The sequence below is a fragment of the Aspergillus foveolatus genome (assembly GCF_047715535.1).
Source record: "Aspergillus foveolatus strain CBS 279.81 unplaced genomic scaffold BDW70scaffold_9, whole genome shotgun sequence".
Lineage (NCBI taxonomy): Eukaryota > Fungi > Ascomycota > Eurotiomycetes > Eurotiales > Aspergillaceae > Aspergillus > Aspergillus foveolatus.
In genome coordinates this window covers 80294-108268 of record NW_027396073.1, presented here as the reverse complement: position 1 = coordinate 108268, position 27975 = coordinate 80294, and the positions used below count along the sequence as shown (strand labels likewise).

The 27975-nt window shown below is 51.2% G+C and overlaps 12 protein-coding genes across 12 annotated transcripts; 6 read left to right on the top strand and 6 right to left on the bottom strand.

Annotated features, from left to right (window-relative positions):
* Positions 1 to 9: 9 nt before the first annotated feature.
* On the top strand, positions 10 to 1340 carry BDW70DRAFT_171905 (SET domain protein; the record flags this gene model as incomplete). The annotated part of the gene is made up of 3 exons (XM_073743350.1): positions 10 to 284; positions 317 to 551; positions 635 to 1340. 3 exons carry the CDS (start codon positions 10 to 12, stop codon positions 1304 to 1306), a joined length of 1182 nt encoding a protein of 393 aa, XP_073598612.1. The 3' UTR covers positions 1307 to 1340.
* Positions 1341 to 1814: 474 nt separating this feature from the next.
* Positions 1815 to 4155, top strand: BDW70DRAFT_171903 (putative AMP-binding enzyme; the record flags this gene model as incomplete). The annotated part of the gene is made up of 6 exons (XM_073743349.1): positions 1815 to 1952; positions 2012 to 2082; positions 2157 to 2277; positions 2408 to 3466; positions 3529 to 3820; positions 3899 to 4155. 6 exons carry the CDS (start codon positions 1815 to 1817, stop codon positions 4012 to 4014), a joined length of 1797 nt encoding a protein of 598 aa, XP_073598611.1. The 3' UTR covers positions 4015 to 4155.
* A 13-nt stretch (positions 4156 to 4168) lies between these two features.
* Positions 4169 to 5569, bottom strand: BDW70DRAFT_130657 (uncharacterized protein). The gene is made up of 2 exons (XM_073735852.1): positions 5280 to 5569; positions 4169 to 5200 (listed from the first exon to the last, which is right to left on the bottom strand). The coding sequence occupies exons 1-2, from the start codon at positions 5449 to 5451 to the stop codon at positions 4746 to 4748; spliced, it is 627 nt and encodes a 208-aa protein (XP_073598610.1). The 5' UTR covers positions 5452 to 5569; the 3' UTR covers positions 4169 to 4745.
* Positions 5145 to 7784, top strand: BDW70DRAFT_130656 (spermidine synthase). The gene is made up of 5 exons (XM_073735851.1): positions 5145 to 5200; positions 5579 to 5698; positions 5759 to 6772; positions 6825 to 7131; positions 7195 to 7784. Exons 3-5 carry the CDS (start codon positions 5820 to 5822, stop codon positions 7609 to 7611), a joined length of 1677 nt encoding a protein of 558 aa, XP_073598609.1. The 5' UTR covers positions 5145 to 5200; positions 5579 to 5698; positions 5759 to 5819; the 3' UTR covers positions 7612 to 7784.
* Positions 7785 to 7797: 13 nt separating this feature from the next.
* Positions 7798 to 10264, bottom strand: BDW70DRAFT_130653 (dynein family protein). The gene is made up of 6 exons (XM_073735850.1): positions 9870 to 10264; positions 9651 to 9818; positions 9212 to 9582; positions 9070 to 9163; positions 8400 to 9022; positions 7798 to 8345 (listed from the first exon to the last, which is right to left on the bottom strand). Exons 1-6 carry the CDS (start codon positions 9994 to 9996, stop codon positions 8211 to 8213), a joined length of 1518 nt encoding a protein of 505 aa, XP_073598608.1. The 5' UTR covers positions 9997 to 10264; the 3' UTR covers positions 7798 to 8210.
* Positions 10265 to 10435: 171 nt separating this feature from the next.
* On the top strand, positions 10436 to 11505 carry BDW70DRAFT_171901 (uncharacterized protein; the record flags this gene model as incomplete). Its single annotated transcript, XM_073743348.1, has 2 exons — positions 10436 to 10491; positions 10547 to 11505. The coding sequence occupies 2 exons, from the start codon at positions 10436 to 10438 to the stop codon at positions 11328 to 11330; spliced, it is 840 nt and encodes a 279-aa protein (XP_073598607.1). The 3' UTR covers positions 11331 to 11505.
* BDW70DRAFT_121067 (phosphatidylinositol-3,5-bisphosphate binding protein HSV2) lies at positions 11486 to 13060 on the bottom strand. The gene is made up of 4 exons (XM_073734765.1): positions 12806 to 13060; positions 12634 to 12731; positions 12225 to 12581; positions 11486 to 12169 (listed from the first exon to the last, which is right to left on the bottom strand). Exons 2-4 carry the CDS (start codon positions 12700 to 12702, stop codon positions 11642 to 11644), a joined length of 954 nt encoding a protein of 317 aa, XP_073598606.1. The 5' UTR covers positions 12703 to 12731; positions 12806 to 13060; the 3' UTR covers positions 11486 to 11641.
* Positions 13061 to 14201: 1141 nt separating this feature from the next.
* aspA (putative septin AspA) lies at positions 14202 to 16472 on the top strand. The gene is made up of 6 exons (XM_073735849.1): positions 14202 to 14361; positions 14557 to 14632; positions 14697 to 14813; positions 14868 to 14955; positions 15009 to 15611; positions 15666 to 16472. The coding sequence occupies exons 1-6, from the start codon at positions 14341 to 14343 to the stop codon at positions 15898 to 15900; spliced, it is 1140 nt and encodes a 379-aa protein (XP_073598605.1). The 5' UTR covers positions 14202 to 14340; the 3' UTR covers positions 15901 to 16472.
* Positions 15966 to 18036, bottom strand: BDW70DRAFT_171899 (uncharacterized protein). The gene has a single exon (XM_073743347.1). It carries the CDS (start codon positions 17927 to 17929, stop codon positions 16535 to 16537), a length of 1395 nt encoding a protein of 464 aa, XP_073598604.1. The 5' UTR covers positions 17930 to 18036; the 3' UTR covers positions 15966 to 16534.
* Positions 18037 to 18083: 47 nt separating this feature from the next.
* On the bottom strand, positions 18084 to 20306 carry mpkC (mitogen-activated protein kinase mpkC). The gene is made up of 9 exons (XM_073735848.1): positions 20160 to 20306; positions 20054 to 20101; positions 19868 to 19997; positions 19746 to 19789; positions 19588 to 19687; positions 19123 to 19479; positions 18974 to 19052; positions 18729 to 18912; positions 18084 to 18649 (listed from the first exon to the last, which is right to left on the bottom strand). The coding sequence occupies exons 1-9, from the start codon at positions 20213 to 20215 to the stop codon at positions 18406 to 18408; spliced, it is 1242 nt and encodes a 413-aa protein (XP_073598603.1). The 5' UTR covers positions 20216 to 20306; the 3' UTR covers positions 18084 to 18405.
* Positions 20307 to 21881: 1575 nt separating this feature from the next.
* On the bottom strand, positions 21882 to 25428 carry BDW70DRAFT_148208 (putative DEAD box helicase involved in nonsense mediated decay; the record flags this gene model as incomplete). Its single annotated transcript, XM_073738835.1, has 10 exons — positions 21882 to 22338; positions 22400 to 22493; positions 22550 to 23282; positions 23378 to 23598; positions 23694 to 24058; positions 24106 to 24197; positions 24230 to 24542; positions 24591 to 24949; positions 24998 to 25129; positions 25318 to 25428. The coding sequence occupies 10 exons, from the start codon at positions 25426 to 25428 to the stop codon at positions 21882 to 21884; spliced, it is 2877 nt and encodes a 958-aa protein (XP_073598602.1).
* Positions 25429 to 25564: 136 nt separating this feature from the next.
* On the top strand, positions 25565 to 27975 carry BDW70DRAFT_120974 (WD40 repeat domain-containing protein). Its single transcript, XM_073734764.1, has 3 exons — positions 25565 to 25743; positions 25808 to 27476; positions 27530 to 27975. The coding sequence occupies exons 1-3, from the start codon at positions 25701 to 25703 to the stop codon at positions 27756 to 27758; spliced, it is 1941 nt and encodes a 646-aa protein (XP_073598601.1). The 5' UTR covers positions 25565 to 25700; the 3' UTR covers positions 27759 to 27975.

The following is a 27975-nucleotide window of genomic DNA, read 5'->3' as shown; positions in this document are numbered from 1 at the left end:
TCAGCCACCATGTCCGTACAATTGGAAATACCAAGGTCCATACCGGACGCAACTTCGCTAGACGCAACCTCGCTGGATCGAAAGCGACCTTGCGAGGATACATCCAAAGACGAAGACGACTGCTTTGACTTCAAAAGACGGCGAGCCCTTCTCACAAAATACCCACAGCGTGTCCAGAAGCAAGTCACCCAACTAGTGTCTGACATTCTCGTCTCGATATACTACGACATCAACTACGTCTGCATCGTACGCGCCACCTGTATATTCGAAAACAAAGCGGACACGTCGCATATTACCGGCTGCAATACTCACAGAGCGCCGACCTGCTCGGTCTGCTGATCGGGCAGATCATAGACCCCGAGCGCTACCAGGGGTTCGATCCGAGAGGAACAGTGCACCGCATGGGAGAGTTCGTCGTCCTGTTCGGATGGAAGATGCTCTCGATCTGCATAACCGCTGAGGGCTTCCGGCGTGCGGTGCGAGAGATCAGCCACGGCGGGACCTGGGGGGAGCTCCTGGGGAAGATCCGCGAGAACCAATGGAGCCTTGAAGTGTTTGCGCGGTCCCGCAATCTCGACTGGCGCGGACAGCTGCTCAAGTACGCGCACTTGGGCATCCCCGGCTCGATGCAGAGTTACGCCCCTATCGGAAGATGTGGTCGCAGCACCCGCATCATGTCGTGCAGTCGATAAACAAGAAGGTCCGACGACCGTGTTTGAAGGGCGAGATCCAGATTCACGTCGACAACCCCGTCTTTGACCCCGACTCAGAGAACTGGAAGGCCAAAGGGCAAACGACAGACCCGACGCTGCGCAGAACTGAAGACGGCGACTGCGATCTCTGTGGGCTGAGCTCCTGCGACTGCGAGATCGATTTCTCCGCGGGGAGTCTGGTTGAGCTCGTTGAGCGGCCGCTGACGGGGACGGGCGTTCGGGCGCTGACGAGCTTCAGAGCGGGCGATATCCTCGGCCAGTTTATCGGGGAGATCCAGCCGACGGACTATGACGATGATGAAGTCTATGCCCTGACCCATGTGTCGAAGGTGGATATGGAGGAGCCGCTTGCGATTATCTCGCCGAAGAAGTATGGGAACTGGACGAGGTATATAGCGCATTCGTGTGATGCGTCATGCGAGTTTCGCGCGAGGACTGTTGGCAAACATACTGTAATGACCGTGGAAGCGAAAAGGAATATTGTTGCTGGCGAGGATATCACGGTTAACTATGGGACCGAGTACTGGGAGAACAAGCAATGCATGTGTGGGGAGGTAGACTGTTTGAGTAAGAAGGCTGTTGGGGAAGAATAGTGTTTATTCTCTATATCGATCAGCCTGTTTTGATTTCTCCCCTTATTCCTCTGCTATCCTTCTTTATTTCTTTCTATTATACACTACCCTAGTCTCTAGTAACAGACCTATAGTATCATTTTCTAGAGCAAGGGGTGTGATCGGGCTACTCTGTATACTAACCCCGCATTTCGGCAATCCCCGCCTCCATGTCCACCCCCAGAGTCTCGTCTCGTCTTCTCCTCTACATCTCCCCTATTCTTCGTCACTCCTGAGTCTTGCACATCACTGGTCTTATTCCTACGATCCATATCAGCTTGCTTCTACTGAGCATCCATCAGCTGTGCTTGCATTGCTTCCTTCAGCTCTGGATCAGTATCCACCTAGAGTGCGGAGTATACTGTATCTCCATCCCTTGTTGCACACAACGAGAAACACTGGGCGCCGCACTGGATTATCAAAGTCCAATATCAATTTATAAGGCTTGCAGTAGGAGAGACTATGGAACGGACCTCCAAGCAATAACACAATGTTTCGAGCCATGTATTGTCCCAGCCGTGTCCTGTGCGGCAGAACACCGAGACTAGCCGACCGGCCCCTCTTGCAGTCGCTGTCATTGACTCGACGCGGCTTGCTTACACAAAGCTATTCGCGCGGTCCAACAGAGGTATGTATTGAACCTGGGATTCCGACTTCCCGACTCTATACTCCTGCTGACGCTTCCAGCCTCCGCTATTCGAAACCACAATTGGAGAGCACTTTACCAAAATCGTCCAGCAGTATGGAGACAGGACAGCGTAAGTCAGCCGTATGTCGAGTCAAAACAGCCAGATTAACAAGCTAGTGTTGTCTCCAAACATCAAAATAACAGGGTCACCTACTCTGGCCTCGACGCTAAGAGCAATGCACTCGCGCGAGGACTGCAATCCGTGGGCGTCAAGAAGGGAGACCGTGTTGGAGTGATGCTGGGGAACTCGATGGAACATGCGACTGTATGTCAAGCAATGATAGCTCGATGTGGCAGAAGCTGACAGGAATAGGTGACATATGCACTGTTCAAACTGGGGGCGGTTCTGGTAGGCACACCGGCCGAATAATTCTAGGCGAAGACTGACATCCCAGGTGCCAATCAACCCCTCCTTTAATGCAACCCAGGTCGTCGCGGCCCTGAGCCATCTAGGGATGAGCCACTTGATCATAAGCACCGAGTCCAATCTGCCCAGGAAGCAACCACGCAGCAACATCCCTCTCCTCCGCCACCTCGTCCAGGACCTCTACGCGTCCAAGCTCGAGTCTGCCGTCGTTCCAACGCTGCAGAAGATCATCCTCGTCGACAACTCCACGGACCGCATCAACACCAACAGCTCCCTCTTCTCCTTCAAAGCCCTAACCCCTTACAAGTCCATCGCGTCCCTCAATCCTGCGGACAGCGCTGCGCTCCCTGAGCAGAATTTGGCTCCCAGTGAAATCGTCAACATCCAATTCACCTCCGGCACCACCGCCATGCCCAAGGCAGCCTGTCTGAGCCACCGCTCCATCCTCAACAACGGCGCTCAGATCGGCGACCGCATGCGCCTTTCGCCAGCCGACACAGTCTGCTGTCCGCCGCCCCTCTTCCACTGTTTCGGCTCCGTCCTGGGCTACATGGCTACAGCGACGCATGGGTCGGCCATTGTTTTCCCCGCAGAAGCTTTTAATGCCAGGGATACCCTGCGCGCCGTCCAGGAAGAACAATGCACAGCCCTCTACGGCGTGCCAACAATGTTTCTCGAAGAGCTCGGGCTCCTTGAATCAGGCCAGATCCCGCGCAAGGGATTTGAATACCTCCGCACCGGCATCGCGGCAGGAAGCAGTATCCCCGCTGAACTGATGAAGAAGCTTCACAAGACGCTGAATCTAACGGAACTGACAATCTGCTATGGCATGACGGAGACGAGTCCCGTGTCTGCAATGACAACGACAGATGACCCAATTGATAAGAGAATTAATACCGTCGGACGCCTGATGCCGCATGTTGAGGCGAAGGTTGTTGATCCGCACGACCGTAACAAGATTCTCCCTATAAATACCCGCGGTGAACTCGCCGTCTCGGGATACCTGCTTATGAAAGGATACTGGGGAGATCCGGAGAAGACGGCAGAGGTGATGCTGAAGGATAAAGACGGGAAGGTTTGGATGCATGTATGTCTTGTCGATCACCCGATCCACCTGCTCAAAAGACCTAACCCAGGGATACCGTCTAGACCGGCGACGAAGCAACTATTTCGCCAGACGGATATGTCACCATAACCGGGCGTATTAAAGACCTGATTATCCGTGGCGGCGAGAACATACACCCACTCGAAATTGAGAACTGTCTCTTGACCTTCCCCGGTGTCGCGGATGTCTCTGTTGTCGGGGTCCCCGACGCGCATTATGGCGAGGTCGTGGCGGCGTTTGTGATATGGAAACAGGCGCATCAGAATGCGGAAGAACAGGCGGAGACGGGAGAGAAGCTGAGGGAGTTTGTAAGGGAGAAACTGAGTGGGCATCTTGGTAGGCCGCTATTTTTCTTTCTTCTGATCTTCGGGACGCTGGGTTTGATTCGGGCGGTGCTGATACTTTTGCGCATAGTGCCGAAGTATATATTTTTCCTCGAGCCGACGGATTCTTTCCCAAAGACGGCGAGTGGGAAGATCCAGAAGTTTAAGCTTAAAGAGACAGCGATCAAGCTTTTGGGTGGGCACTGAGAGCAGCATCTCAACAAATCAGCAACCTGCTAGGTGCTGGCGTTGCTCTAGTGTTCCATAATACGTTGCACGAGGTATATGCTACTAAAGCAATCATTGTTATGGTTGCAGAGTGGAGAATATCTTCTTTTCTTTTTGGGCCCTACGGTCGAAGCCGGGCTCGACCGTGGACAGCTATAATTTTCGGTTGATACCGGATTCTGATCCAATATATAGCATCTAGCCAGCTATAGAGATATAGAATCATGAAGACCACTCATGGACATACCTAGTTGAACATACCTAAACCGATACGTTAGCTAAGTGTTTCAGGCGAGTATCTGTATCAAGTCGATGATCGACTTGTTATGGCTCTCAAGGTATTCGGCTTGTGCGAATTGCAGGATCACAAGTGTCTGCTGATATAGGCATGGCTCAGGTAAGTACACCGCTCATAACACCGTGAATCAGGCTGCCAGAGGACAATGATTCACACCGTGTTCTTGCATCGGCAAAAGCTTTGGCTATCCCCGGGCCCTCTCAGCATTTCGTGGCTCTTCCTCTAGAACGGTCAGCTGGCTAATGCAACAGTTGACACGGGCCGGGTGATAAAATGTGCGTAGAGCCCTGGGCGGTCCGTCAAGGGAGGGTGGTTTCCAGGACCCAGGAACAAAGGATCAGCCGAAGAGCGGCTGGTTAGAGCGTAGAGGATATTCGCGGACTGGTCGCGGAGGAAGGGTAGATATCATGCTTCAGAAATCCTGAATACCAGTCTCTCCCGTCAACCTCTTTCTCACATCCCCTTCCTCTTCCCCTTCAACGCACCATTCAGGCTCCTCTTCATCAAAGTACCTCTCCTGTTCCTCATTCGCATCATCAAGATCCTCATTACCATCTACAGTCGAATAATCAAAATCTGTGTCCTCTCCCCTCAGAAAACGCATCGTCATTTCCCAGCGCCACGCCTTCTCCCCTTCCTCCTTGCTCGCCGGAATCTCATCGCGGTCCTCCGCCAAAATCTCCCCGTTCGGCCCGCGAGTGTACGAAAACAGCGAGCGCGGATCCGGGTGGTTTAACGCGTCAATTTTCGCTTCTGATCGCAGCAGGTCGGCTTGGAGGACGCCGGAAAAGCCCTTTGCACGTCCTTCGGCTTCACGCTCGGCGGGCGTTTGGAAGCGTCGAATTAGACGGTCGTAGAGTAATGGGTCTGGCACTCAGTATTAGCTCTCCTCTGAGCAGGGTGAGGAATCAGCTGAGAGAAGATGAGATGAAGCGGAAGTGCGGACCGGCTAGCTCGAGGTCTGCAGAGAAGTACTCTGGGTGCAGGTCTAACCAACGCTTGCGCCGGTTTTTCTTTTGCGTCGCAGCGGGGATGGGAGGGGCATGAGTTCGGCTGATTTGGTCGAAGGCTCGGCTCTCGTCATTCTGTATGCCGGAACCCATTGGGAAAAGAGGCATGGTTGATGATATTGTTGGATTGTATTGTTGGATTGCGGGGTGATGGTGGTAGTGGTGGTGATGATGATGATGATGATGATGATGATGCGAGGTGTGGTTGATGAGAGTCGGAAGCGGGCGGCAATACCTTACAGTCTTTTAGGGATTTGTTTCCACCCTGCGTCAATCAGAATTCAAGCGCTCAGGCTGTCAAGTTATCACGCTTCAGCGCATTAGCGTATGCAAATAACTGGCTGGAAGAGGAAATGTAAGAGACCCCTGTCGTTTCACCTGTCTTGGCATATAACTTGACAGCTCTCTACCTTAGGTCCACGGTCCAACTGACACCTGTTAGGAGTTCTGCCTGCGCCTGATCACCAAATAGTAACATGGCGCCGTTCAGGAGCATCTATGAGCAAGATGCTACCAAGAAGCTGGTAGTCGGAGCAGCCTTATTGGTGCTTGCGGCTTTCTACTCCTATGTCTTCCTGTTGACACTGGCCCCAGTCTACGGGTCAACTCCGTCGCACATCTTCCACGGCTACGGCGTCGGCATCGCAGGCGTAGCAGGTTGGTTCTCCAAGGACATCGTCGACCGAGCGTCTGGGCGCAAGGCCATCTACGCGATCCCTGTGCTGGCCTTTTTTTTGCCTGTTGTCCAGTACTTCGTCTCCCAGCAGAGCTCGGCGCTGGGAAATCCTGCTGGCCCGATCTTCACCGAAGTACTGGCGTTATACCCGCTGGTTCTGCTCTCTGTGGCTTGCGCGGGCAAACTGCTGCAGGCAGGCTTGAACCTCCAACGGCATGGCGATCTGGTTGCGGAGCATATCCCTCTACTGGGATCGTATGTCATCTACTCTGCCGGCGAGCACCTGATCAAGGCCTTCTTGTCGAGATTCATTGGCTCGACTGTGCTGCTCAGCCGTGCGGGTCTCCAGATCTTGATTGCAATCTTTTACGCGGCAGCCGTTCCCTCTAAGGCTCTCCTCCTGGCTATCCCTGCTTTTCTTTTCTCCGTCACTTCGAACACGCACCTGCCATTGGGATACACGACTGCAGCCCTCAACAACATCATCGCCGATGATGGGTTCGCTCTTGTTGCCCGTCAGGATTCCACAACGGGGTATATCTCCGTCCTCGACAATCTTGAGGATGGCTTCCGCGTCATGAGATGCGACCACAGCCTCCTTGGTGGCCAGTGGATTAAAAAGCGCCGAAACTACACCCCTCCCGCTGTCAAGGACCCTATCTACGCTGTGTTTACTATGCTGGAGGCCGTGAGGCTCGTCGAGACAGCGCACGGTGCACCACGTGTTGACGCAGGAAGCAACGCGCTCGTCATGTAAACTTTTTCCCCATGGCTTCCTCTTACAGGAGACACTAACATTTCACAGTGGTCTCGGAATTGGCACAACTCCTGGCGCGCTGATAAGCCACGGAATTGACACGACCATCGTCGAAATCGACCCGGTAGTCCACAAGTACGCTCTGCAGTACTTCGATCTCCCCGAAAACCACACCCCTATCATCGAAGACGCGCGGGCCTTCGTCCAGCGCAGCCGAAACGCACCGCAACCCAAGCAGTACGACTACATCGTCCACGACGTCTTTACTGGTGGTGCAGAACCCGTTGAGCTCTTCACATATGAGTTCATTAGTGGTCTCCACGCACTCTTGAAGGATGACGGCGTTATTGCCATTGTATGCTTCCCCCAACACCTCAAACCCTTCTAAAATACACGCAGGATAACTAACCGACTAAAGAATTATGCCGGCGACATCTCTCTCTATTCCACGGCCCTCTCCATCCGGACCATAAGATCTATCTTCTCAACCTGCCGTCTCTTCCGCGAAGATGCAGCCCCGGAAATCGGGCCCGACTTCACAAACATGGTCATCTTTTGCACGAAATCCCGTGCTGCACCTATCACCTTCCGCGACCCCGTTCCCGAGGACTTCCTGGGCAGCCGCTTCCGGTCCCGGTACCTGGTACCAAAGCATGAGGTCGACGCGGCGCAGTTTGATAATGTCGGGCTTGAGGACGGTCCACAAGGTCATGGACGCAGGGTTCTAGTGGATAAAGAGGTTGGCCGCTTACATAAGTATCAGGATCGCTCGGCGCTTGAGCACTGGGGGATTATGAGGACTGTTTTGCCGGATAGGGTCTGGGAGGGGTGGTAGATGTGTTTCTCCTGACCCAGGGGGGAAGTGGAGGTGAGGTATGGGTATCGCAGAATGATTTGGTGGTGATTGTAAGCTTGATACTGTTCGGGTTTGTTCTGATATATATACATATCCACAATTCATCTTCTAACTAAATAGAGCATCAACAAGAATGAAACAACTACGCCTACAATGGATTGAAGTCATCATGCAGCGTAGGCAAAAGAATATAATTGTGATTATTTGTCATTTAAATGCCTCTGATTCTTGAGTCTCAAAACCACAGCCAACAACCCCACCATTCCCATGAAAACGTACTCGAAAAGGTATCTACGCTAACCACTGCATAATCAAAAGGAGTTTAAAAAGATACGTACTGGGGCGGGGTATGTACTTCAACGCATAAGTGAAATGTACCAAGTTGCTGGGCTGGCCGTTCCCTGAACCTGACCTAGCCTGACAAGTCCCACAAAAGCGAGCCATTGTTTGCAATGCAGTGAGAGACATGGAACCAAATGAGTCCAAGTCAACTCCGGTGTAGATCCAACATAGAAGAGGGTTGAGGATGAGCGCAAGGGCATATATTATCCGATTGTGTGTTATAATAGCGAAAGGCTTCAGGCTCCGCGGGGACTGCCCCCGGGTTTTTTAACCAAGCCTGCAAAGAAGTTCGCTAGTGCTTGATTGTTTGCTTTTTCATCCCCAGGTGAAGAGACGGGGTCTTTGCGCTGGGAGCGGCTGGCTTCCCGGTCCTGCATTCAAGTAATTAGCGTCGATCGCGTTCCCAAAAAAGCTTGGCAGCTTACCTTCAGCTTCTGGAGCATGTCATCGGCGTCAACTTGGATACCGCCCATGTTGAACTGTACAGGGCCTATATGCTCGTTGACCCGGCTGTTATCCTCTAACGGAGACATCTCCAACTGAGGGGTCTTCTTGGCTGCGCGGTCTTTCTCATCCTCAATCTTCAGCTGTTCCAAGACCTCCAGCTGTTTGGTGAGGAAACCTTGCATATCTAACGTCTCGACTTCAATCTTGTTCCCACTCTGTTGGCTTCCTGGGTATGACAGCGAGGTGTTTCGCTTGGGATCCTTGATTGTCTGCTCGTATATCTTTACAGCACTTGTCCCGTCGTCTTCTTCAGCAGAACCATCGTCCTGGGCCTCGTCATTTCTGTCATTTAGCGGCTCAGGCGGATCCTGAATCTCAATAGACCAAGCTGTAGAGATACCCTCCAAGTTTGACCCTTCTCTGATGACTCGGATTTTCGCCCACGAATCCCAGTTCGTCGGTATCAGAATCTTGTCACGCTCGATGAAATTGGCTTTGAGAGATAACTTCTTTAGGAGAGAATGTATACCGAGAGAGGAATGCAGTACGCTGTGAAGGTTGTTTGCATGAAAGGGCTTGGTGTAAATCAGAGACGCGCCATCTACAATGGGTTAGAATAGATCAAACTGCATCGATGGGGTTCTGTACGTTTTACCAGCAACGTCCTCATGAATTGGTGGATAAAATCAAATTCGTCTTCGCTCCAGCCGTGATCCCGCTCCAGTTTCTCCATTTTGTCGGTCTGCGCGCGTTAGCAATGTCCCGACGTTAAGTTCTGTGGATGACGTACGCCTTGGCAGACAACACATAGAGGTACCCCGAGCCCTTCATCCCACTCCCCAGGGCCTATGATTGCCGATCCAGAGCTGGCCGCTTGGGATCCAGTAGAGCTGGCATCTATCCCCTTCTTCCGCTCTCTCCATTGCGTCATATTTTCTTCCATCGCAACCTTGGTCTCGTCGTCAAGTGAAACAAGTATATGGCGCAAAAGACGGACCCATTCCCTCAGTCGCCGTACCCAAGTCCACGGATCTGACCAATCAAGGAGAATAACGACAGAGGTTTCGGGGATGGACTGCGGCGTCAAAAGCGGTTTGAGGAGAGGTGCAAATGATAACGAGGGCTCGGAAAGGAGGTATGCAGAGACGCGCGCCAATGTATCTTGTTACAGTCTTAGCATCTGTTACCACTCCCATTGCGGGGAGGTAAATCTGTGTCTGCCGACATACCTTCCTGGTCCGCATCCAATACATCTAGGTACGTGTAGCCTAGGGCGAATTGATTGGCAACAGGCGGCACTTTCCCTTTTCCTTTCCGCTTCTCATTCGATAGACTGGAATCCGAGGTGTCTGCAGAGTAGGCTTCTAGGAACTCTCGCTGGCTCTCCGGTGTGCCTCCTAAACAAGGCGGAGTTAGCGACGACGCGAAACTCAGAAGAGATGTCGCACCTAGTATCAACAGATTCTTTTCCGGTAAGCGCTTTCCAGTCGCAGCGCTATCCAGCATGGAAGACCAGATGTTCTTCTTCGGCCCATCTTTATTGGACACCGTGCTGGATCTCTTTGACGTAGACATCGTCTGTCCGAGACTGACCAGTCTTAGCTAGCGCAGACCATCCAAACTTTCTAGGTAAGTTTTCACAGCTCCAGCGAATTTCACGCGTTGTTCAAGGCGGAGGAACGGCGGTGTCGGCAAACAGAGTGGAAACAGAGCGGTTCAAGGAACGTGTTTCTGAGATTATGCTAGCGGAGGGTTGTAAGTTGGCGTCCTATGAGCGTAGATTCTGGTGTAGTCAGATGTTCAGGGCGTCATGTAGTAAATAGTATTAAAATCAAGAAGTTCAGCATCGCGCCAGCGGGTGTTATTCTATGTCCTCTCTCCTGAGGATCCACCTACCCAAATATCCCGTCTCTTTTGGGAAGGTAAAATCACGTGACTAGAGATACCCGCGGAAGCTATCGATTGGCCCAACATCAGAGATCAACGTTTCTTTCTACTACAGACCACAGATAAGATGAACAATATTCGCCAAGTCCAAGCGCTGAACAAGCGCGAGCTAGAGCATGCCGTGTATGTATATACCTCATTTTGCCTGATGCGCTCCTCCTAACATGGCCGATTCCAGTCCCCCGGAAGCTTCCTGGCACGCGGATTATCGAGACACAGCCTACATCTACATCGGCGGCCTTCCCTTCGATCTCTCAGAAGGTGACATCGTTACCATATTCTCCCAGTATGGTGAGCCGGTACACGTAAACCTAGTACGCGACAAAGAAACGGGCAAGAGCCGAGGGTTTGCTTTTCTCAAATATGAAGACCAGCGGAGTACCGACCTCGCGGTTGACAACTTGGGTGGAGCGACGGTTCTCGGCAGGGTACTACGTGTGGACCATACGAGATACAAAAAGCGCGACGAAGACGAGGATACAAATAATGTTGCCAAGTTAATGGGCGAGACGGCTGGTAAAGATGCTGACGGTGACACAGACGATGAGGGAAGAAGACGAAAGAGAGGACATAGTGAAGAGAGGGACCCACCCAGGCGCCGACTTCTAAAAGAGGAGATTGAATTAGAGGAGCTGATAAGGAATCATGATGATGAGGACCCTATGAAGGAATATCTCATTGAGGAGAAGAAAGAAGAAGTGGCCCGAGCTCTGGAGAAAGAAGCAAGAAAAGAGAAATCTTCGCGACGGCGCGAGTCTAGCCGGGAGAGATCAAGTCGTCATTCCCGACACCATCACCGCCGCCACCGACATGACGATGAGAGATCGCGTTCCAGAGAAAGAAGCAGCCGCGACTACAGAGAGCGAAGCCGACGAGATAGGTCTTACAGGGACAAAACTCCGGAACGCTCTCGATCCCCTGCGCCCCGCCATGACCGAGATAGACATGATCGTCGTCGGTAGGAGTGAACATGACAAGCCAAGCGAATAATAGGACTGCTGCGTGCGGAATATGTTGCCGAACTCAATGGCGTTCAGACTCGATATCTACTGCCGGACGGCAGGACTGGAGCTAGACTGGATAGTAGAACCAGCATCGGCCGTCCGTATTCCCAGTTTCGCACGCTGTTGAGAATGACTGCACACTTGGGCTATGTCGCCATGCTAGAGAATTCAATCGATAGCGGTTGTCGCCGGAAATTATTTAGTTGACATTGTCGGATTGCGTTGCTATCTTGTCGCACGTTGAGCATTGTATGCCACCGACGTCTCCGTCAGCTTCCGCTTCCCAAATATTTCTTCCAGCCTTCTCTTATGCAGTGTCTCCTCCCTTCTTCGTCGTCCCGGAGAACGAATTTCTCCCACCTGCCATCACTACCAGAACCAACGACTAGTATGGTGTTATCGTTCGACCAACCTATTACACCTTTCGGAGGTCGTCCCAGTACTGTGCCCAAGGGGGGTGCATATGTGGGGCCCGGCTCTTCTTCTCCCATCTCAAAATGTGCACTTGCGAATGAATAGACGTCAGAGAACACTCTCGGGAGCAGCGGTATCTTTCCAAGTATACCCCATTTCTTGTTCACTCCGTCGTCAGATGAAGATGCTTGCTGGTTGCTGTATGGGGCGTTGCGTGGATGTGGGAGGTTAAAAACATGGAGGGTAGACTTATCGGATGTCACGGCTAATAGGTTGTTTGATGGCGAAATGGCAAGTGAGAATATAATAGCATGATCCACTCCGCGCCGAAGTTCGGCCATTTTTGCACAGTTGCCCGTAGCAAATATTCGTACCAAAGTGCCCTGCGACCAGTAGTTAGCGGACATTGAGTGCTGGCCGGATTCAAGGAGGGATTACCGCTTCGCTGGCGGTCGCAAGCACCTCTCCATCGGGACTCAAAGCCATGGCACGTAGTGGTGTACTGTGAGCAGGTATGATGCTAACATTCCCCGTTTCCAGTTCAACAAGTTGGACTTGCCCTGGAGACCGACCAGGAAATGCCAATACCTTCTGCCCCAGACATGCCAGTCCCAAAGGATTATCCGTTGTCTCGAAAACCGCTAGTTTCTTCGGCGGAGAAGAGAAGACAAAGGTATGAATGCTATTGAGTAGCGCAACGACGATACGTGACTTGGATAACCGGACGCCGAGAACGGATGTACGGAACTCGAGAGTGATGACGACCTTTTGCTTTGCATCGTCCCAGATAACCAGCTGTGATCATGCAGTCAGCAGAGCCCGTATGCGTACCAGAAGGCCAGCGCACCTTGTTCTGTGGAAACTTCGGTTGCCTGCCGCCGCCAACAAGTGCGAGGTAGTTTGACTGTCCAAGCATGACAGCAAGGCCTATCCCGGCGCCGAGATCTAGATAGATCCGCGGTCAGTGTCAATGCGCTCGGTAGCTGTAAGAGAGCAACGTTGGTAAGAGATGTGCATACTTCTAGACACCTTGAGCTCGCATGGATTGGCCCTATAGACTTCATGGCCTCAGTATTGGGGTTGAGATCCCATAGGTCGTAGCTCAACCTACCGCAAAACCCGGCATCAACGCCGACGGAGAAGCAAGTATTGTCACTATTGAAGCTGGCCGACAGGGACCCCGGGCCTTTTGAGTCATCGATGATTTGCCTCGTATTCATCTTAATGGCGAGGCATGTAGGATGCAGAGTTGGTAGATGTCCAGGTTGGATAAGAGGGTAAGGAATCTGGAGATATCAAGGAGATCAACCGCTCCGCTGACCTTATTCGGACTTGTCGTCCCGGATCCACATGGCGCTAAGCCTTCCATGGCATCATCTGCTTCTGCCCCGCGAGCCTCAAGATTCTCTTATGAGGGATTCGTCTATTACTATAAAAAGGGCACTTTGCTCTCCGAACCTGTTGAGCTGTAAACTCACTGTCTACGGTCCTGTTGATTTTTCTTGGTAGGGCACGCTTCAAATTCTATGCCACTAGTATAACTGAACCAATATAGGTCGGCGTGAGTGTTCAAGAGTACTCGTATTTCCTCTGCTGTAAGCCTGTTAGCAATGAGTTTGCGTCTAGAATGCATAGCAGTGACTATACCGCTGAGTTACCGCTGAATGCTTCGAGAACATCTGGGGGTCAGTACATAGCTCTGGAGGAGGCTTGAGCCTCAGGCAGGAAGGCATTAGTCATGCTCAGCGGGTGACCCGCAAGGGCCCACGAAAGCGGAGAGGCCAGCATTTGGCTCCCCAAATCATTTACCCCTGAAAATAGCCCAGTTCACAGGAATCTGTGAGAACCATAAGCTACTCTTGAGAACTTAACTCAGATTGGGAGTAGTGGTCAAACGCGCAATAGGATCCGTATAACTGCATTATTACTTACTTAGCTCGCCGAATTCGCTGCTCCTTATCATATGAACGGCCACAATTGCTTGAGCTTGACGATTCATGGGATCATTGTTTATGGTTCTATGGTCAAGCTTCACTTTCAGGAACAATATTTGAAAGCCCAAGACCCATGATCTAGCCGACTCCCTCATTCACTTGTACTTTGCAGAGATCAAGTAGTCTTCGTCCAAATGCCTCAGTGTAGTACTGCTTGGATACACAGGTCTCATATTACCATCATGAAGCTGCGTAATAGCAATACCGACCTTCGGTACATAATACGGCTCCGGAGTGGTTTCCTTGCATATCATTGGCTTATTTGAAGCATCGGAGAGAAAGGGGGAGCAGTCGATGTATGAGGAGCGTAATGAATACCATAGCCAAGAAGACTAAACCGCATCCGGGACCTTCCCCCTAAACTGCCAGGTCAGTCTAACAACGATCCCTCTCGATCTCTCTCGACCTCTGCTGGTTACAACTCGACTTCAGGAGTCCAGCAGTTCACTCCCTTCCTCATTCCTGTCCTCTCGTCCCTGCCACTCGCTATTCTCTTCTCTTCTGCTTCAATTCACGCATCCCTTCATCTTTCTCTTTCTCCATCCCCCCCATCATCCATCATGTCGTCCGCCTACAACCCGGTATGTGAACTTCCCCTTTCTGCCTTCACGCTTATGGCTTCAGCAAGATGATCCACCTCTCCTCAACCCCTACCCCCCGAGCTGTTAATATTCGATTCCTCGAATATTTAGACTTCCATCTACATACATACAAACCCCTATACATTTCAATCAAGTGGAAGAGGTCAAACTAATGTTCGTCGCGCCGCCTTCTAGATCAAGCTCCGCCGGAAGAAGAATGTCAAGAAGGGTATTCAGTTTTGCTTGATGGTCTGTGGTGCCAGCGGAACTGGTGCGTGATTACACTTCGAGAGGGTTTCCAGCCATTCCAGAGTTAACGGATCATCCGACGATAGGCCGCACAACCTTTGTCAACACTCTTTGCGGAAAGCAGGTTCTGCAAGGAAAGGATGCAGACGATGCCACAAACGCTCACCTCGAGGAGGGAGTTCGCATCAAGCCAGTGACAGTCGGTATGCTTGCCCGCACCGAGCTCGCCGAAGAATTCGGCTGATCAGTTCATATAGAGCTTGAATTGGATGACGAGGGCACTCGAATCTCTCTCACGATCGTTGATACCCCGGGTTTTGGTGACCAGATTGACAACGAAGCCAGGCATGTGGTTATGGTCAACAAAATTTGGGGCGTTCGAACTGACTGTTTTATAGCTTTGGTGAAATCGTGGGATACCTAGAACGCCAATACGACGACATTCTCGCCGAGGAATCACGAATTAAGCGAAACCCCCGGTTCAGGGATAACCGTGTCCATGTCCTTTTGTACTTCATTACACCAACTGGCCACGGCCTTCGTGAGCTCGATATTGAATTGATGAAGCGTCTCTCCCCGCGTGTGAACGTTATCCCCGTTATCGGAAAGGCCGATTCCCTCACACCTGCAGAACTCGCCGAGTCCAAAAAGCTCATCATGGAAGACATTGAGCACTACCGCATTCCCGTTTACAACTTCCCTTACGATATCGAGGAAGACGATGAGGACACTGTGGAGGAGAATGCTGAGCTGCGGGGGCTGATGCCATTTGCTATCGTTGGCTCGGATGACTTTGTGGAAATCGACGGCCGCAAGGTGCGGGCCAGACAGTACCCCTGGGGTGTTGTTGAGGTAGAAAACCCCCGGCACTCAGACTTCTTGGCGATCCGGAGTGCCCTTCTCCACAGCCATCTGGCGGATCTGAAGGAGATCACTCATGATTTCCTATATGAGAACTACCGTACCGAGAAGCTTAGCAAGAGCGTTGACGGCGCTGCCACGTACGTATATGCACTTCTTCATTTTTCTGATCCTGCAACTCTAACGGACCTCAGCACTGGAACCGATTCATCGATCAACCCCGAAGACCTGGCCACTCAATCCGTCCGCCTGAAGGAAGAGCAGCTCCGGCGCGAAGAAGAGAAGCTCCGGGAGATTGAGCTCAAGGTGCAGCGGGAGATTGCTGAGAAGCGCCAGGAGTTGTTGGCTCGTGAGAGTCAACTGAGGGAGATTGAGGCGCGCATGGCCCGCGAGGCAAGCCAGGGAGAAGCCGCCGAGGCCGAGCAGTAATTATCGCGATCTTTTGTTCGCGGGTAACGGCTTGCCATTCTTTTCCATGCCGCTTGTGCCTATGCTATGAAACTCGTGGCGCGGCGGTTATAATCGTCTATGGGATAATATTATTCGACTACTTGTTTCTTCACGTTAATAGCTTTCTTCGGAAGAGAAAGGAAGAGCCAATGCAACCAACATTCCGTGTCCTTCGATGATTGCTACCAATTCCCGGTGGACGGACGTGGCTGGCGGTGCTCTCCACAACCTCGCAGCTTTCCTTTCCTTCTTTCATGTCTTTCTTAATTCGGCCGAAGAATTCTTTCCGTTGTTTTACGCTCGAGGTTAAAGGTAGCATCTTTCTAATCGTTGGCGGCTGTGGCTGGAGCGCCTGCATAAATTCCTCATCCTCTTTCCTTATACCTGCTTTTATCCATGACACCTGTCTCCAATCTCAGCAGCGCAGCAAGATTCCCTCTTTGTCCTTTCATATTGCGTGCTCTCTTGTTGTTATGTCTTAGTCCTCTTTATTATGTCTTCTAGTTGAATAGTAGATATGAGGAAAGAAAAGCATCTCTACTGATCATCCAGTACCAACTTGGCATTAAGTATACGAACAAGACACGGGAGCGAAACTACTGACAAGGTAGAATCAAGATAGACTACCACAGATGATCTTGAAGGACTTAATCACAACGCTCCTGTTTCCATTCTCATCGCCGCCCTTGCGGCCACCATCCTCACCACCATTATTACTCTGTCCTTTGTTCCCAGAGCTAGAGCTCCCCCTCGTTGCCAAACGGCTTTTCAGCTTTCCCCTATCGTGGTCTTCACCATCATCGTCGTCAACGTCATCGCCCTTGTCATCATCGTCATCATTTTCATACGCCCCTGGAACACCACAAGACTTCGACTCATGCGAACCCCCGACCCTTCCACGGCCCATACACCCCTCTTGCTCATAGAACAAAACCCGGCAACCATTCAGATTTGCAATGAATGCCGTTTCCGAAAACCCACCCCTCGAACTTGAGCAGGTCTGGCTGTTTGTTCCGCTGAAATGCATTGGTTGTCCCGAGCACTGGGTGTCTCGGTAGAGGGATAGAGTCCAGCCAGTTCCATTTTCATTTCCATCCCAGTCTCCGTTTTGTGTCTCTGGTGAGTCGCTGAACTCATCGAGTTCATCGTCGGAGTCACCGTCAGAGTTATCGTCAGAGTTATCGTCAGAGTTATCGTCAGAGTTATCCTCAGAGTCATCGCCAGATTCATCGCCAGAGTTTGTGTGGTAGTACGAGCCTTGAAGCTGTCCCTGACCTTGTACTTGATCTTGCCCTGAAATCTGGCCCTGAGTCAGACCTGCGTACGGCCCTTGGCCCTGTCCCTGTCCCTGGCCTTGACCTTGGCCTTGAGTCTGACCCTGACCCTGTGCTTGGCTTTGACCTTGTGCCTGGCCCTGAAGCTGACCTTGACCTTGGCCTTGAAGTTGTCCCTGACCTTGTCCCTGACCTTGTCCCTGGCCCTGACCCTGTCCCTGACCATTTCCCTGACCTTGGCCTTGACCTTGGCCCTGAAGTTGTCCCTGACCCTGTCCCTGGCCTTGACCTTGGCCTTGAATCTGACCCTGACCTTGTGCTTGGCCTTGACCCTGGCCTTGAACCTGACCCTGACCTTGAATCTGACCCTGACCTTGAATCTGACCCTGACCTTGAATTTGACCCTGACCTTGTGCCTGGCCTTGAAGCTGACCCTGACCTTGGCCCTGACCTTGACCCTGTCCATGACCCTGACCTTGCCCGACACTAGAACCCGGAAGCAGCGTGGCAATTGGTGTCGAGACAGGCTTTGGATACGGCATTTCTCCACCTTGACCCTGACCCTGGCCTTGCACGGGGTAGTTGCCGCGGTTTCGTAGAGTCAGGACTGATGCTGGAGCAGCCGTTATCCGGTGTGGGAGGATTGATAGGGACAAGACGAGGAGGATGAGGAGGGAGTAAAGATCCCTGCCTCGTCCCTGTGTACTGCGGCGAGTGTTGTTTTCCTTGGGCATGGTTGCGTCTTTTCTTCCCTTGTCTCTTTTCGTCTTCTACCGAGATAGGGCCTGGGAGGGATGATAGGTGATGGGAAGTGGAAATGTAAATGAAAAGGAAAAAAAATGGATTAATCAAATACTTAAGGTAGAAGAGAAATGGTCATGATCATTACTTAGCATCATTACCGCTCATCACTTACTCGACTTAACCTTTCCTTCTCGTCCGGCCGCGTAACAAACTTCGTCGACGAGTATGCTCCAGCATCTTGATTAATTGCACCACATACAAGGCGGAACTTCCGAGTTGCGGAAGTAGTCTCCATAAACCTTGTGACCTGACTGATCAGGCCTTTATGATCTTGGTGACAAGGTTCCCGATCCATCCGAGTTCTTGAAGACGTCCAGTTCATGCTCGCTAAAATTCCGCTCCTATTATGTCGCACGCTCAAAACAGAATCGAAACTCATTGAAAAAGGAGAAGACTCAACTCAACCTTACGAAAAGGAATTGGGGTCCAGCGACTGTCCATCCATGAGATAGTCCACTGGAGCGAATTTGTTAGGGTCGATAGTCGCAGCTAAATCCGGAAGAAGCTCCCCTTCGCCCAAATTCAACATGCTTGCCAGCTGTAGGTCTTGTGAGCTGGTGAAAGCCTGGTTCTGACTCTGGCTCTGGCTCTGTTCACCACTAGGTTCGGCGTTTGTGGTGAGCTGGAAGAAATCGAGAACTTCAGAGTAGCTATATATCGTGTTTAGGTTAGTGTTCTAGTCTACAGCATATCGTGAAGGAAACTGCATCCGAACAGAGATCAACTTACATCATGATTTTCCACGTATCCAAAGGTAAATCAGCGTCATTGAACGACCAGTCGAATTGCTCTGTTGCGACGGGTTCATCCGTGGGATCGTGATAGGGGCTCATCCACGGGTGCTTGAGGCCCTGCTCGGCGGAGATACGTCGGTCAGGGTCAAAGACGAGAAGGTTGTCGAGAAGGTTTAGTGCTAGATTCGTTTGGTCACTGGATGTTCCGGATAGGGAGGCAGGAAGCAAGTGCACACTTACCTGCGTCCTCAGCGGCGGGAAGGATTTCCTTCAGCGGCCGTGGATTCCTTTTGGCCATGGACTTCACCACTCGACGAGTCTATCCGGCAATTTTCGTTAGCTGGCTCCAAATGGTTGGAGGGTTAGAGACCCGGGGCGGGGTTACGTACATTATTCGTTGTTATCCGGTCAATCACCTCGTCCGGCGGATTTCCTAGCAGGTCTGTAATCAGCCAGAACTGGTTAATGTGGTCAGTGCCCGGAAACAGCGGCCGGCCCAGCAACATCTCCGCAAGAATACAGCCCACACTCCACAGATCAACCTTGTTCCCATACCGCTGCCATGTCAGCATAATCTCTGGCGCGCGGTAGTATCTTGTTGAAACATAACCAGTCATCTGCGGTTCCTGGACACGGGCCAGCCCAAAATCGCAGATCTTCAGATCGCAGTTCTCATTGATGAGGAGATTGCCCGGTTTGAGGTCTCGGTGGATTACGCCTGCTGAGTGTATGTATTTCAGTCCGCGCTGTAGTAAGACAAGAACCAGGCAAGACGGAGCAGGGTTGCGTCAGCCAGTAAGCCCCGGGACGGAAATGAGATTAGTGCGGGATGCAATTGTAGTGTTGCGTCTTACCAGGATTTGGTAGGTGAAGTACTGGGCAAATTTGCTTTCGAGTGGCTTTCCGTTGAGCAGACGGTGCAGATCTGTCCCTAAGAGTTCGGTGACGAGATACCTGGAAGTCGTGTCAATTGCTGCCGCTAGCCGAGACTGGAGCCCCAGGGAGTCCGTACACGTCTTCTAGTGGCGAGATGAAGATATCGCTCATGTTGATCAGCTGGAGAATAGAGGTCAGTGCCAGTTGTCCCAGTCAAAGTGGCCTACTCCAAAGTGGCCTACTCCGAATGATCCGCACATTATCATGTCGAAGGTGCCTCAGAAGCTTCACTTCTCGATACGTCCGCTTTGCAACCGAAGTGCTGTGAAACGGCTTCATCATCTTCTTGATCGCAACCACTTGTTCCGAGATCAAGTCGTAAGCGGAACTAGCAGTCTATCAGTTGTTATCTGGCTACCATTACGATAGTTTCCTAAACTATACCATACAACTCCCGCAGTGCCGAGGCCAACGGGCTGCAGGTTCGCATATCTGCATCGTTAGTGGTTAGTTGCCTGAGGATCGTCTGAATTCAATCGTGGGGAAGTACCTGCTGGTGGTCTCAAAGGTGGTTCCCAAGATTTCAGAGCGAATGAACTCGGCCATAGCGAAAGGAGGTGGAGTAGAAAGCAGGAATTGCGGTGAAGTAGTGAGGGAAGGATGAAGTCAGAGGAAAAAGAAGAACCTTGTGTTGAAGCTGTGATGGAGGTAATGGGTAATATGTAATGCCCAGCCGGCAGGCACGCGGTGGGCTGTCGGCGGAAGTTCCAAAAGGTCGCGGGTGTTGAATCCCCACAAATGGGCGGCTCTGATTGGCGGGTTACAATGCCAGCCAGCAAGGCCCCGTGCAACGGCCATTGAATTAACCAATCTTTCGTTCGATTTCTCGAATATTCAATCCAATTCATAGCATAGCATAGCATAGCATATTCATATCATATCAGATCATGTCTAAACTGGCACTCGGGCGGACTGTTCATCCACAGAACCGCCTCAACTAACATAACCAACAAATCCACCAGCAACAATTTTATAACCCGCGTCTGCCGTGCCACCGTCTCGCAATTCCCCGGATAGTTTTTTATCAGCTGTGATTCGGTGAAGATCAGCTGCAAGCCCGTGCTGTTTTCGCCCGCATACTCCCAAGTATGCTTGACTGTCCAGATGCCGGCGAATGAGCACCCTGTTACTAGGATTCAATCGCCACTTCTCTGCTACAAGTCGCTTCCAATTCACTTATGAATGACGCCCCCTGAGGCCTGCGCGTCGTTCAGCTCCACGAATACATTCTCAGAGCACTAGTTGTCACTCAACTTCTCGCCCAACCAGTGGGAGATCCCTGCCGCCCTGTCGGCTTTCTTACCTCTCTGGGGCACGTGCGCCTCGGCAAGATAGAAGTTGCGCCATATCGCGTTCTCGGCGTCGATTCCAGGTTGTCAATAAAGTCACAAAGATTTCGCTTGCCCTCGATATGGGATCGTCTAGTTCTCGCTGCTGCTCTATGGACAGGAACTGGGCGCGGCGAATCGAGCATTGGTGCACGAATGCCTTTATCCTGTCATAATTGACTGTCAACTTACCGAAGCGCCCTTTAATCATGAATTTCGTTGCCGTCTGGCGCGCAGGGAGTCTTGGAATGACATAAATAATCTGATTTCCGCTGGCGGCATCTGAAAGTATATCCTTGTCCTGTCAACGGTATGCTCTCTGCATAGTCTTTGGGTGAGATTGTTCGGCGGATTGGGGTTGTCGTCCAGCCAGAGCCGACTTCAGCTCTGTTCCTATCTTGCGCGTTGGGCTCTGCGGCAGCGCATCGCCGTATATAAAGCTCCTTGCCACCTCATTGCAGGCAAGCTAGGATACTTGTTCCTAATGGCGTCCGTAGACTCCACGGGCGCGACGACGCCGCGGTGGCGGATGAGAAGTCGCGTTTGTCAGAAGGGGCGGCGGGGGTTGACAATTTCTGAAGTTGACGGTTGTTGAGATGAAGCTCATGAGATTAGGTTTTGTAGAAATCATCATAACTTGTGTCCGGTCCAGCCAGAATTAGGTGCAAAGATCTTTATGGAAGCGCGTATCGCGCTTTAGGGTAGCTCTCTCGAATATAGACTGGCTACAGAAGCTACGAATACACAAACCTGCGAGATATTACGCAGGGATCGAAATCAAACGTGGATGCGTCTAACAGAATAGCGTTTTGTTTAAAAGAGCGATGAATTGGGCTCTATCTCCGAAGAACAAACGCCCCGAGTCGACTAGAGCTCTATTAGAACTATCTCTCCAAGTGGCTGCACGCTCGGCTAGCCTGATTCATAGGCTCTGGCTTCAATTGTCCTTGGACAACTGAACTGGTTGCGTTGTGCCCAATTGTATCAAGTATGGGAGCTTCTAGAGGATGAAAGCCCTGTTCCAGCTCCTCTTTCCGCCATTGCAACTCTGCCAATTGCTCGAGAATTGCGTCATGCTCCTTCGATTCCCCATTCGCATACTCCTGGAACTTCTTGATTGCATCTTGCTGCCTGCTGTCCCGTATATTATCCATCAACGAGACCCTTTGATCCTCCGCTGCGCTGAATTGCTGTTGTTCATGAGCAAGGATTTCGGCACGTACGCTTTCCTCACAATCACAATAGCAGGTGTGAGTGGTTGCACAAGGTGTTTCGCAGATGTGCTTGCAGGACATCTTCCGGTTGCATATTTGGTCGCATCTGACCATGTTGTGGGAGAAGCTGTACTCAACCAGTCAGCTTCGGTTTTCACAATGCTGAGAGAAAGCTACAAGATTAATACCTATGGCAGGTTAAGAGGCACGGGTGGCCGCAATTGAGCTTTTCGCCGCATGCTTGCTCACAACCACCGTTCGTATTCCTCCAGTCGGATGGGTCTAGACTTGAATGTTAGTATGAAGCATGTCGAGTTTGATAACTTTGGTAAACTGACCAATGAAAAATCGTTTGAGCTTGCGCTTAACGCAAGTCAATGGTAGTTGATGGCCTATACGGGGTTCTGGTTTTTGATTTTCCAATACATAAAGCACTTGGGCCCATAGCTTATCGCCGGCGAGGAGGTTACGGTTGCCAAACATGTAAAGGCCTCTTCGAGCCCGAGAGAGCGCAACACAGACCCGGTTCGCGATCGAGGGAATCCCAATTCCCTGTCGGCCATTTCTGACAAGAGATAGAATCACGACTTCATTCTCTTCTCCCTGGTACGAGTCAACAGTAACCAGTTTGACGTAGTGTCCTTGGAGGTGGGTATGATTTCTCAACAACTTGAGGATCTTCTTTCTTTGGCCATTGTAGAACGTGAGTACCATAATATGATCTACAGGAACATTGTTCAGAACAAGGTAGACAAAGAATTCGATGACCATCTCTGCTTCTTTCTCGTTGTATTCTGACGACATGTCGTCAAAGCTCTCTAACCAATCATGGGAGAAAAAATAGGACCGGATACCTCCCATCCCCGGCACTTCTTCGCGCTCGTTGACACTTTCGTGATCTTGTAATGCCCCATATATGGGTGTCAACAACTGGCGAATCTCCGGCACCATTCTGCGCCGGCGTTGAAGCGTAACATATTTTAATCCATTCTTCACGAGGCGTTCGAACACCGAGATATCAAGGTAGAGCGCGTCCCCTTCAAGGTCCTGCACCGAACAGTGTCCACGAAGCTGTTTATGCTCGCCCACAAGGATCAGTTGTTGGAGTCCAAGTATGCCGCAGCTATGGGACCCTCGATTGCCTCTGCCGCTTCTTCAATCAGAACAATTCGGGGCTTCATACTTGAAACGAGAGCTCTATATTTACTCAAGCCGGTAGTCGTCATACCAAGTACTTTGGCACCCTGTAGGATGATGTGGTCTTTTTCCCACGCGCCGATCTGCATATTTTTGCAATTTTCTGTGTATTCGATGAGCATTTGACGGAAGTCACGAAGGATCCTCCCTTTCAACTGGGCCCGAAGCTTGTTATACACCCAGCCACGTGCTCTGAGGGGAATCCTCCACATATCATCATAGTTAATATAGTCGCAACGATCAGTTCCAAAGTTCGAAAAACTGTCACTCCCTGATATCCCTCACGGAGGAGCATGAAGGTGCCGCTGAGAGCTTCGTGCTCAACGTCATCATTGAGGCCTTGCTCAGCTTCCAGTTCTTTCAATTGTTCATACTCCAGATCCGCCTCATCTCCAGCAAAACTAAAGTCCTCGTTAGTGTACCTGACCTGGAAAGGTACTGCTTGGTCTCCAAGCCGAGCTACTATAGGGTCAGCTTCATTCTGTTCCCCTCCAACATTCACCCAGCGTTTAGCTCCTTTTTCAAGACTCTCATACTGCTTCGCTTTCAAAAGGCCGTACTGCTCGAAGAGCGTGGACGGCAGTGGCTGGCCAGACTCAGCCTCGTTGAACGGTTGCAACATCTCCGAAATGGCATTGAATAACCTCGTACTGGTTTTGAAGGCATGAAGGTTAGGTGCGCCTTCGTTGCGTCGGACGTTATACAATTGCGTTTCTTAATTTCTGGATCGCTACGCCTAGCGCCCAGGCGGATGTACTGTCTCTCTAAATGAGAAACATGGGTCAATATCTGGTCAAGGGCATGGTTTGTCGAGAGGCGACAATGATAGGGGGGTCATCCGGCTTCATATTGGGCATAATTCTCAGAGCAAGAACGGAGACGTAAGTTTTACCAGTTCCTGGGGGCCCTTGAATGATAGCAAGTTTCTTTGTGAGCATCTGCTCCAGAGCTGCCCATTGTGTTGTATCAAGGTCTCCTGGAGGAGATCGAGGCCAATTCCGTAGGACATCAACCTTACCACCTTTGCTGGAGTCGCTGATGGCAGAGGCCAATTCAACAACGGGATGGGTTTTTACATAGTCCGGAGCGTCAACATGGGGTTTGAGAGAGCAGATATGCTCGGATAGTGGAAACCTAGCTTGTCAGTCTCCTTGATTTAAGACTAACACGCAGTAAACTCACCATTCATGGCTCAGTTTTTGAAGAGCCGTCACAGCATGCCTCGAGGCCTCGTAGTACCCCTGCTTTGCCTCCACCATTATCCATTCCAGTTGAGGATCAAAGCCCGCATCTGAGGGGTCCGCGAAGAATATGTCAACTTCTGGGGGAAGTAGTTTTACGCCATCAAGAGGTCTAGCAGCGACGACTGCGATAACGCACTTGGTTCGGAAAGCATCATCCGCTGGAGATAATGCAACCACAGAGCCACTGACCAAGCGCTTCGAATATTCCCAGGCTATGTTCCTACCTGCTCTGTTTATCGAGAATTGAATTCTGAAGGCTAGCCCTCGGCAAGCAAACGTCATTCCCACAATGTACACCTGCGTACATTAGTTGGTATCGTGATTCGAGAGGAGACTGGATGTCACCTTTTCATAAACGGCAAGGTATATATCGTCACTCATATCAGGATCAGATCTGAAGATTGCTACAGCATCTCTAAGTGGAGCAACAGCGTCTTCTCGCAGAAGTTCATAATGGGCTTTCAGATACGCATCTTTCTATGCCCAAGGCCTTTCAATCTTGTTCGGCCCGAGGTCGACGAATTCTCCGCCGAATCGAAGACCTCAGCAAGACAGTCTAGCTAGCAATTTCGCAAACGGTGTCTCTCCTCGCGAATGATAATTGGATGACGACGGTATACTGTAGATTTGCTGTTGGGTTCTGAGACTAACCTATTTTGGCGTACCTTACACCTCAGGCATTCAAATACAGGCTGGAAACGTGATTTGACGTCGGAAACAATAATGTGATCGATACCTCGCACTGGAGCTGCGGTTGAGCTGCCGGGATCAGTCATTCCTTTGAACTCTTATGTCAACAGTCTCTTCATTTTTCTTCTCCTGACAGCAGATTTATTCGTATTTATAGGCGCGGCGACGATAGCTTCGGGGGGCCATGAGGCTCTGATCTCCGCACTCTCCCAGGTCGCAGAGGGAGCAAAGGCTGCCTGCAGCAGAGGAGAAACAGGACGAGTCGAATACCCGTCGCGTACGAGCTGTCTCACGTCACTTGTTTGTCGATTTGTTTGTCGATTTCCGCAATCTGCGGTAATACTCCTTCCAAGACACGATGGCTTCAATTGTGGAGGACGAAGACGATCGAGACATTGCAGGTGAGTCCGCCTCGCAATTCGTCTTAAGGTTCGAGCGGTAACTGACTCGTCGGCAACGCTCTAGGCTCACAAGATGGAAGCTCGGATAACGACATGGACGATACACTCAGAGATGCGGACGAGGGCGGGGGCGACAATGAACCTGATATGGACGCGGATGGCGATGCAGACGACCAGGATGCGGACAGCGCGTCGAATGCAAGCCATGCATCTGAAAGCGCCGAAGTAGCAACGCAACAGAATCAGGAGACTACAATGACATCTCCGGTTCCCGACAATGCGACGACCGACCTAACCTCCGTTTTCCATCCGAGCGCGCGTCCCGAATGCCTGACAGCTTCCAGCTACGATATAGTCCCCACGACGGCTGCGCCGCACAGTACCTCGATCAACGCCATAACAGCGACAGCAGATATGCGGTGGGTGTTTAGTGGTGGCTCCGATGGATACGTGCGGAAATTCAACTGGGTGGACTCCATCAACAGTAAGCTCATGTTGACTGTTGCGCAAAGGCATCCGTTCGTGGACAGCGTGATTAAGGCGGGCGTTCTGATGACATACTGGGAGAACATGGATGGAAACGTTTTATCGCCAGTTTATTCGCTGGCCTGTCAAAGCGAAGGGCTCTGGCTGTTATCTGGCTTAGAATCCGGAAGCATTCGACTACAGTCTATACGGCACGACGAGGGCAAAGAAATTGCCCTGTTACAACAGCATACCTCAGCGGTCTCGGTTCTTTCTCTAACGTCCGATGAGAAATCATTACTTTCCGGTAGCTGGGACAAGCGGATATATGATTGGGATCTTAATACAGGACAAACCAGACGCGTTTTCGGATCCAGCGCCGGTCAGATCTCGGCAATTGAGCTACGCCCTGAGTCCAGCTTGCCAGTCCCCAGAGACACAACTGAGATTCAGCAACCTAATGGAACTTTCTCATCCAACAATCAGGCAAGCGGAGGTAATAGCTTCAGCTATATGGACACAACGAATGATAATGATCAGGGCGACAACGGCGCGGTGAACCTGCAGGCCGGATCACCAGCAGACTCGCTCTTTGGAGGAGCTGATTCTTTGTTCGGCGATGCAGACGGCACAGCTGGCGATGGACTGGGCACAGCAACCAATTCGTTTGGCATAGATGACGATGATGAGTTCGGCAAAGCTCTTGCCAACGGTGTCGCTCCCGACGCTGATGCCCCGGGCGAACCAGACACAATGCAGCAAAAAGATCTCTTTGACTCCAAAATTCCTTCCAATGATGCCCCCGGCGTCGATTCAAACACACCCGTACCCAACCAACCGCTAGACTCTCACACAACGGACGCAGTAAACAACCAATCCCAACCATTAGTTAACGGCCTTCCCCACGCTGAAGAACTAGAACCGCCTTCACAAAGCCAAGAACACACTCAATCAACGCCGACCGAGGCAAGCAATGACAACGATAATACCTTCCTCGCTGCATCAATAGACGGTACTATTAGGGTATGGGACCGACGGCAGCCATCCGCCATCGCCCGCATCACTCCCCGCAATTCTCCGCCTTGGTGCATGAACGCCTGCTGGTCCCCAGACGGGAACTACATCTACGCCGGTCGCCGCAACGGTACGGTTGAAGAATATAGTCTTCACAAGGGTCTCCGTGAGCCAGAACGGACCTTCAAGTTTCCGCAGGGAAGTGGACCTGTTACGGCTCTCAGGGCAATGCCTAATGGTCGGCATCTCCTTTGGTAAGTAGCCATCCATGATAAGAAAATGAAAGGACATTATCTAATAAAACCAGCGCATCCCATGATATCCTCCGTCTATACGATCTTAAGCACGAACAGGCAACCCGGCACTCAACCGTTCCTTTCCTTATCATTCCTGGTCACCGCACCGGGACAGTCTCGCAGCTATATGTCGACCAAGCGTGTCGGTTCCTTGTCTCAACTAGTGGCAACAGAGGGTGGGAAGGTAGCACGACGGAAGTGCTGCTGGGATATGAGATTGGTGTTCCTGTTGCTAGGTAGTCTAATCTATCACATCCTCTGCTGTCCTGTAGGCCGCCTCCGTTGCGCTCCTTTTTGGGAAGTGCCATATGTACTATATGCCATGTTTTACTATAATACTCACTAGGCAGGCTCTTGGATGTTGATCTTTTGTTTCCATACTGCTATATTTACGGAGCCGTGGTTGGATGGGTGAGATGTCACATATAATGCTAGTCATTATCTGAGACTTGAGAAT

What these genes read in the sequence shown, in the direction of transcription:
- BDW70DRAFT_130657 (XM_073735852.1), bottom strand. Translation starts at nt 5,451, where the DNA reads ATGCCTCTTTTCCCAATGGGTTCCGGCATACAGAATGACGAGAGCCGA. An exon ending in TGCAGACCTCGAGCTAGCCG is followed by an intron (nt 5,201 to 5,279) that starts GTCCGCACTTCC and finishes ACTGAGTGCCAG; the next exon opens with ACCCATTACTCTACGACCGT.
- BDW70DRAFT_121067 (XM_073734765.1), bottom strand. Translation starts at nt 12,702, where the DNA reads ATGCTTGGACAGTCAAACTACCTCGCACTTGTTGGCGGCGGCAGGCAA. An exon ending in CGAAGTTTCCACAGAACAAG is followed by an intron (nt 12,582 to 12,633) that starts GTGCGCTGGCCT and finishes GCATGATCACAG; the next exon opens with CTGGTTATCTGGGACGATGC. An exon ending in TTGCGACCGCCAGCGAAGCG is followed by an intron (nt 12,170 to 12,224) that starts GTAATCCCTCCT and finishes TACTGGTCGCAG; the next exon opens with GGCACTTTGGTACGAATATT.
- BDW70DRAFT_120974 (XM_073734764.1), top strand. Translation starts at nt 25,701, where the DNA reads ATGGCTTCAATTGTGGAGGACGAAGACGATCGAGACATTGCAG. An exon ending in AGACGATCGAGACATTGCAG is followed by an intron (nt 25,744 to 25,807) that starts GTGAGTCCGCCT and finishes GCAACGCTCTAG; the next exon opens with GCTCACAAGATGGAAGCTCG. An exon ending in AATGGTCGGCATCTCCTTTG is followed by an intron (nt 27,477 to 27,529) that starts GTAAGTAGCCAT and finishes TAATAAAACCAG; the next exon opens with CGCATCCCATGATATCCTCC.
- BDW70DRAFT_130653 (XM_073735850.1), bottom strand. Translation starts at nt 9,996, where the DNA reads ATGTCTACGTCAAAGAGATCCAGCACGGTGTCCAATAAAGATGGGCCG. An exon ending in ATTGGATGCGGACCAGGAAG is followed by an intron (nt 9,583 to 9,650) that starts GTATGTCGGCAG and finishes GACTGTAACAAG; the next exon opens with ATACATTGGCGCGCGTCTCT. An exon ending in GAGGACGTTGCTGGTAAAAC is followed by an intron (nt 9,023 to 9,069) that starts GTACAGAACCCC and finishes AACCCATTGTAG; the next exon opens with ATGGCGCGTCTCTGATTTAC.
- mpkC (XM_073735848.1), bottom strand. Translation starts at nt 20,215, where the DNA reads ATGGCCGAGTTCATTCGCTCTGAAATCTTGGGAACCACCTTTGAGACC. An exon ending in ACCGGATAACAACGAATAAT is followed by an intron (nt 19,053 to 19,122) that starts GTACGTAACCCC and finishes ATTGCCGGATAG; the next exon opens with ACTCGTCGAGTGGTGAAGTC. An exon ending in TCCCGCCGCTGAGGACGCAG is followed by an intron (nt 18,913 to 18,973) that starts GTAAGTGTGCAC and finishes AAACGAATCTAG; the next exon opens with CACTAAACCTTCTCGACAAC.
- BDW70DRAFT_130656 (XM_073735851.1), top strand. Translation starts at nt 5,820, where the DNA reads ATGGCGCCGTTCAGGAGCATCTATGAGCAAGATGCTACCAAGAAGCTG. An exon ending in GGAAGCAACGCGCTCGTCAT is followed by an intron (nt 6,773 to 6,824) that starts GTAAACTTTTTC and finishes AACATTTCACAG; the next exon opens with TGGTCTCGGAATTGGCACAA. An exon ending in ATGACGGCGTTATTGCCATT is followed by an intron (nt 7,132 to 7,194) that starts GTATGCTTCCCC and finishes AACCGACTAAAG; the next exon opens with AATTATGCCGGCGACATCTC.
- BDW70DRAFT_171899 (XM_073743347.1), bottom strand. Translation starts at nt 17,929, where the DNA reads ATGCCCAAGGAAAACAACACTCGCCGCAGTACACAGGGACGAGGCAGG.
- aspA (XM_073735849.1), top strand. Translation starts at nt 14,341, where the DNA reads ATGTCGTCCGCCTACAACCCG. An exon ending in TGTCGTCCGCCTACAACCCG is followed by an intron (nt 14,362 to 14,556) that starts GTATGTGAACTT and finishes GCCGCCTTCTAG; the next exon opens with ATCAAGCTCCGCCGGAAGAA. An exon ending in AGCGTTGACGGCGCTGCCAC is followed by an intron (nt 15,612 to 15,665) that starts GTACGTATATGC and finishes AACGGACCTCAG; the next exon opens with CACTGGAACCGATTCATCGA.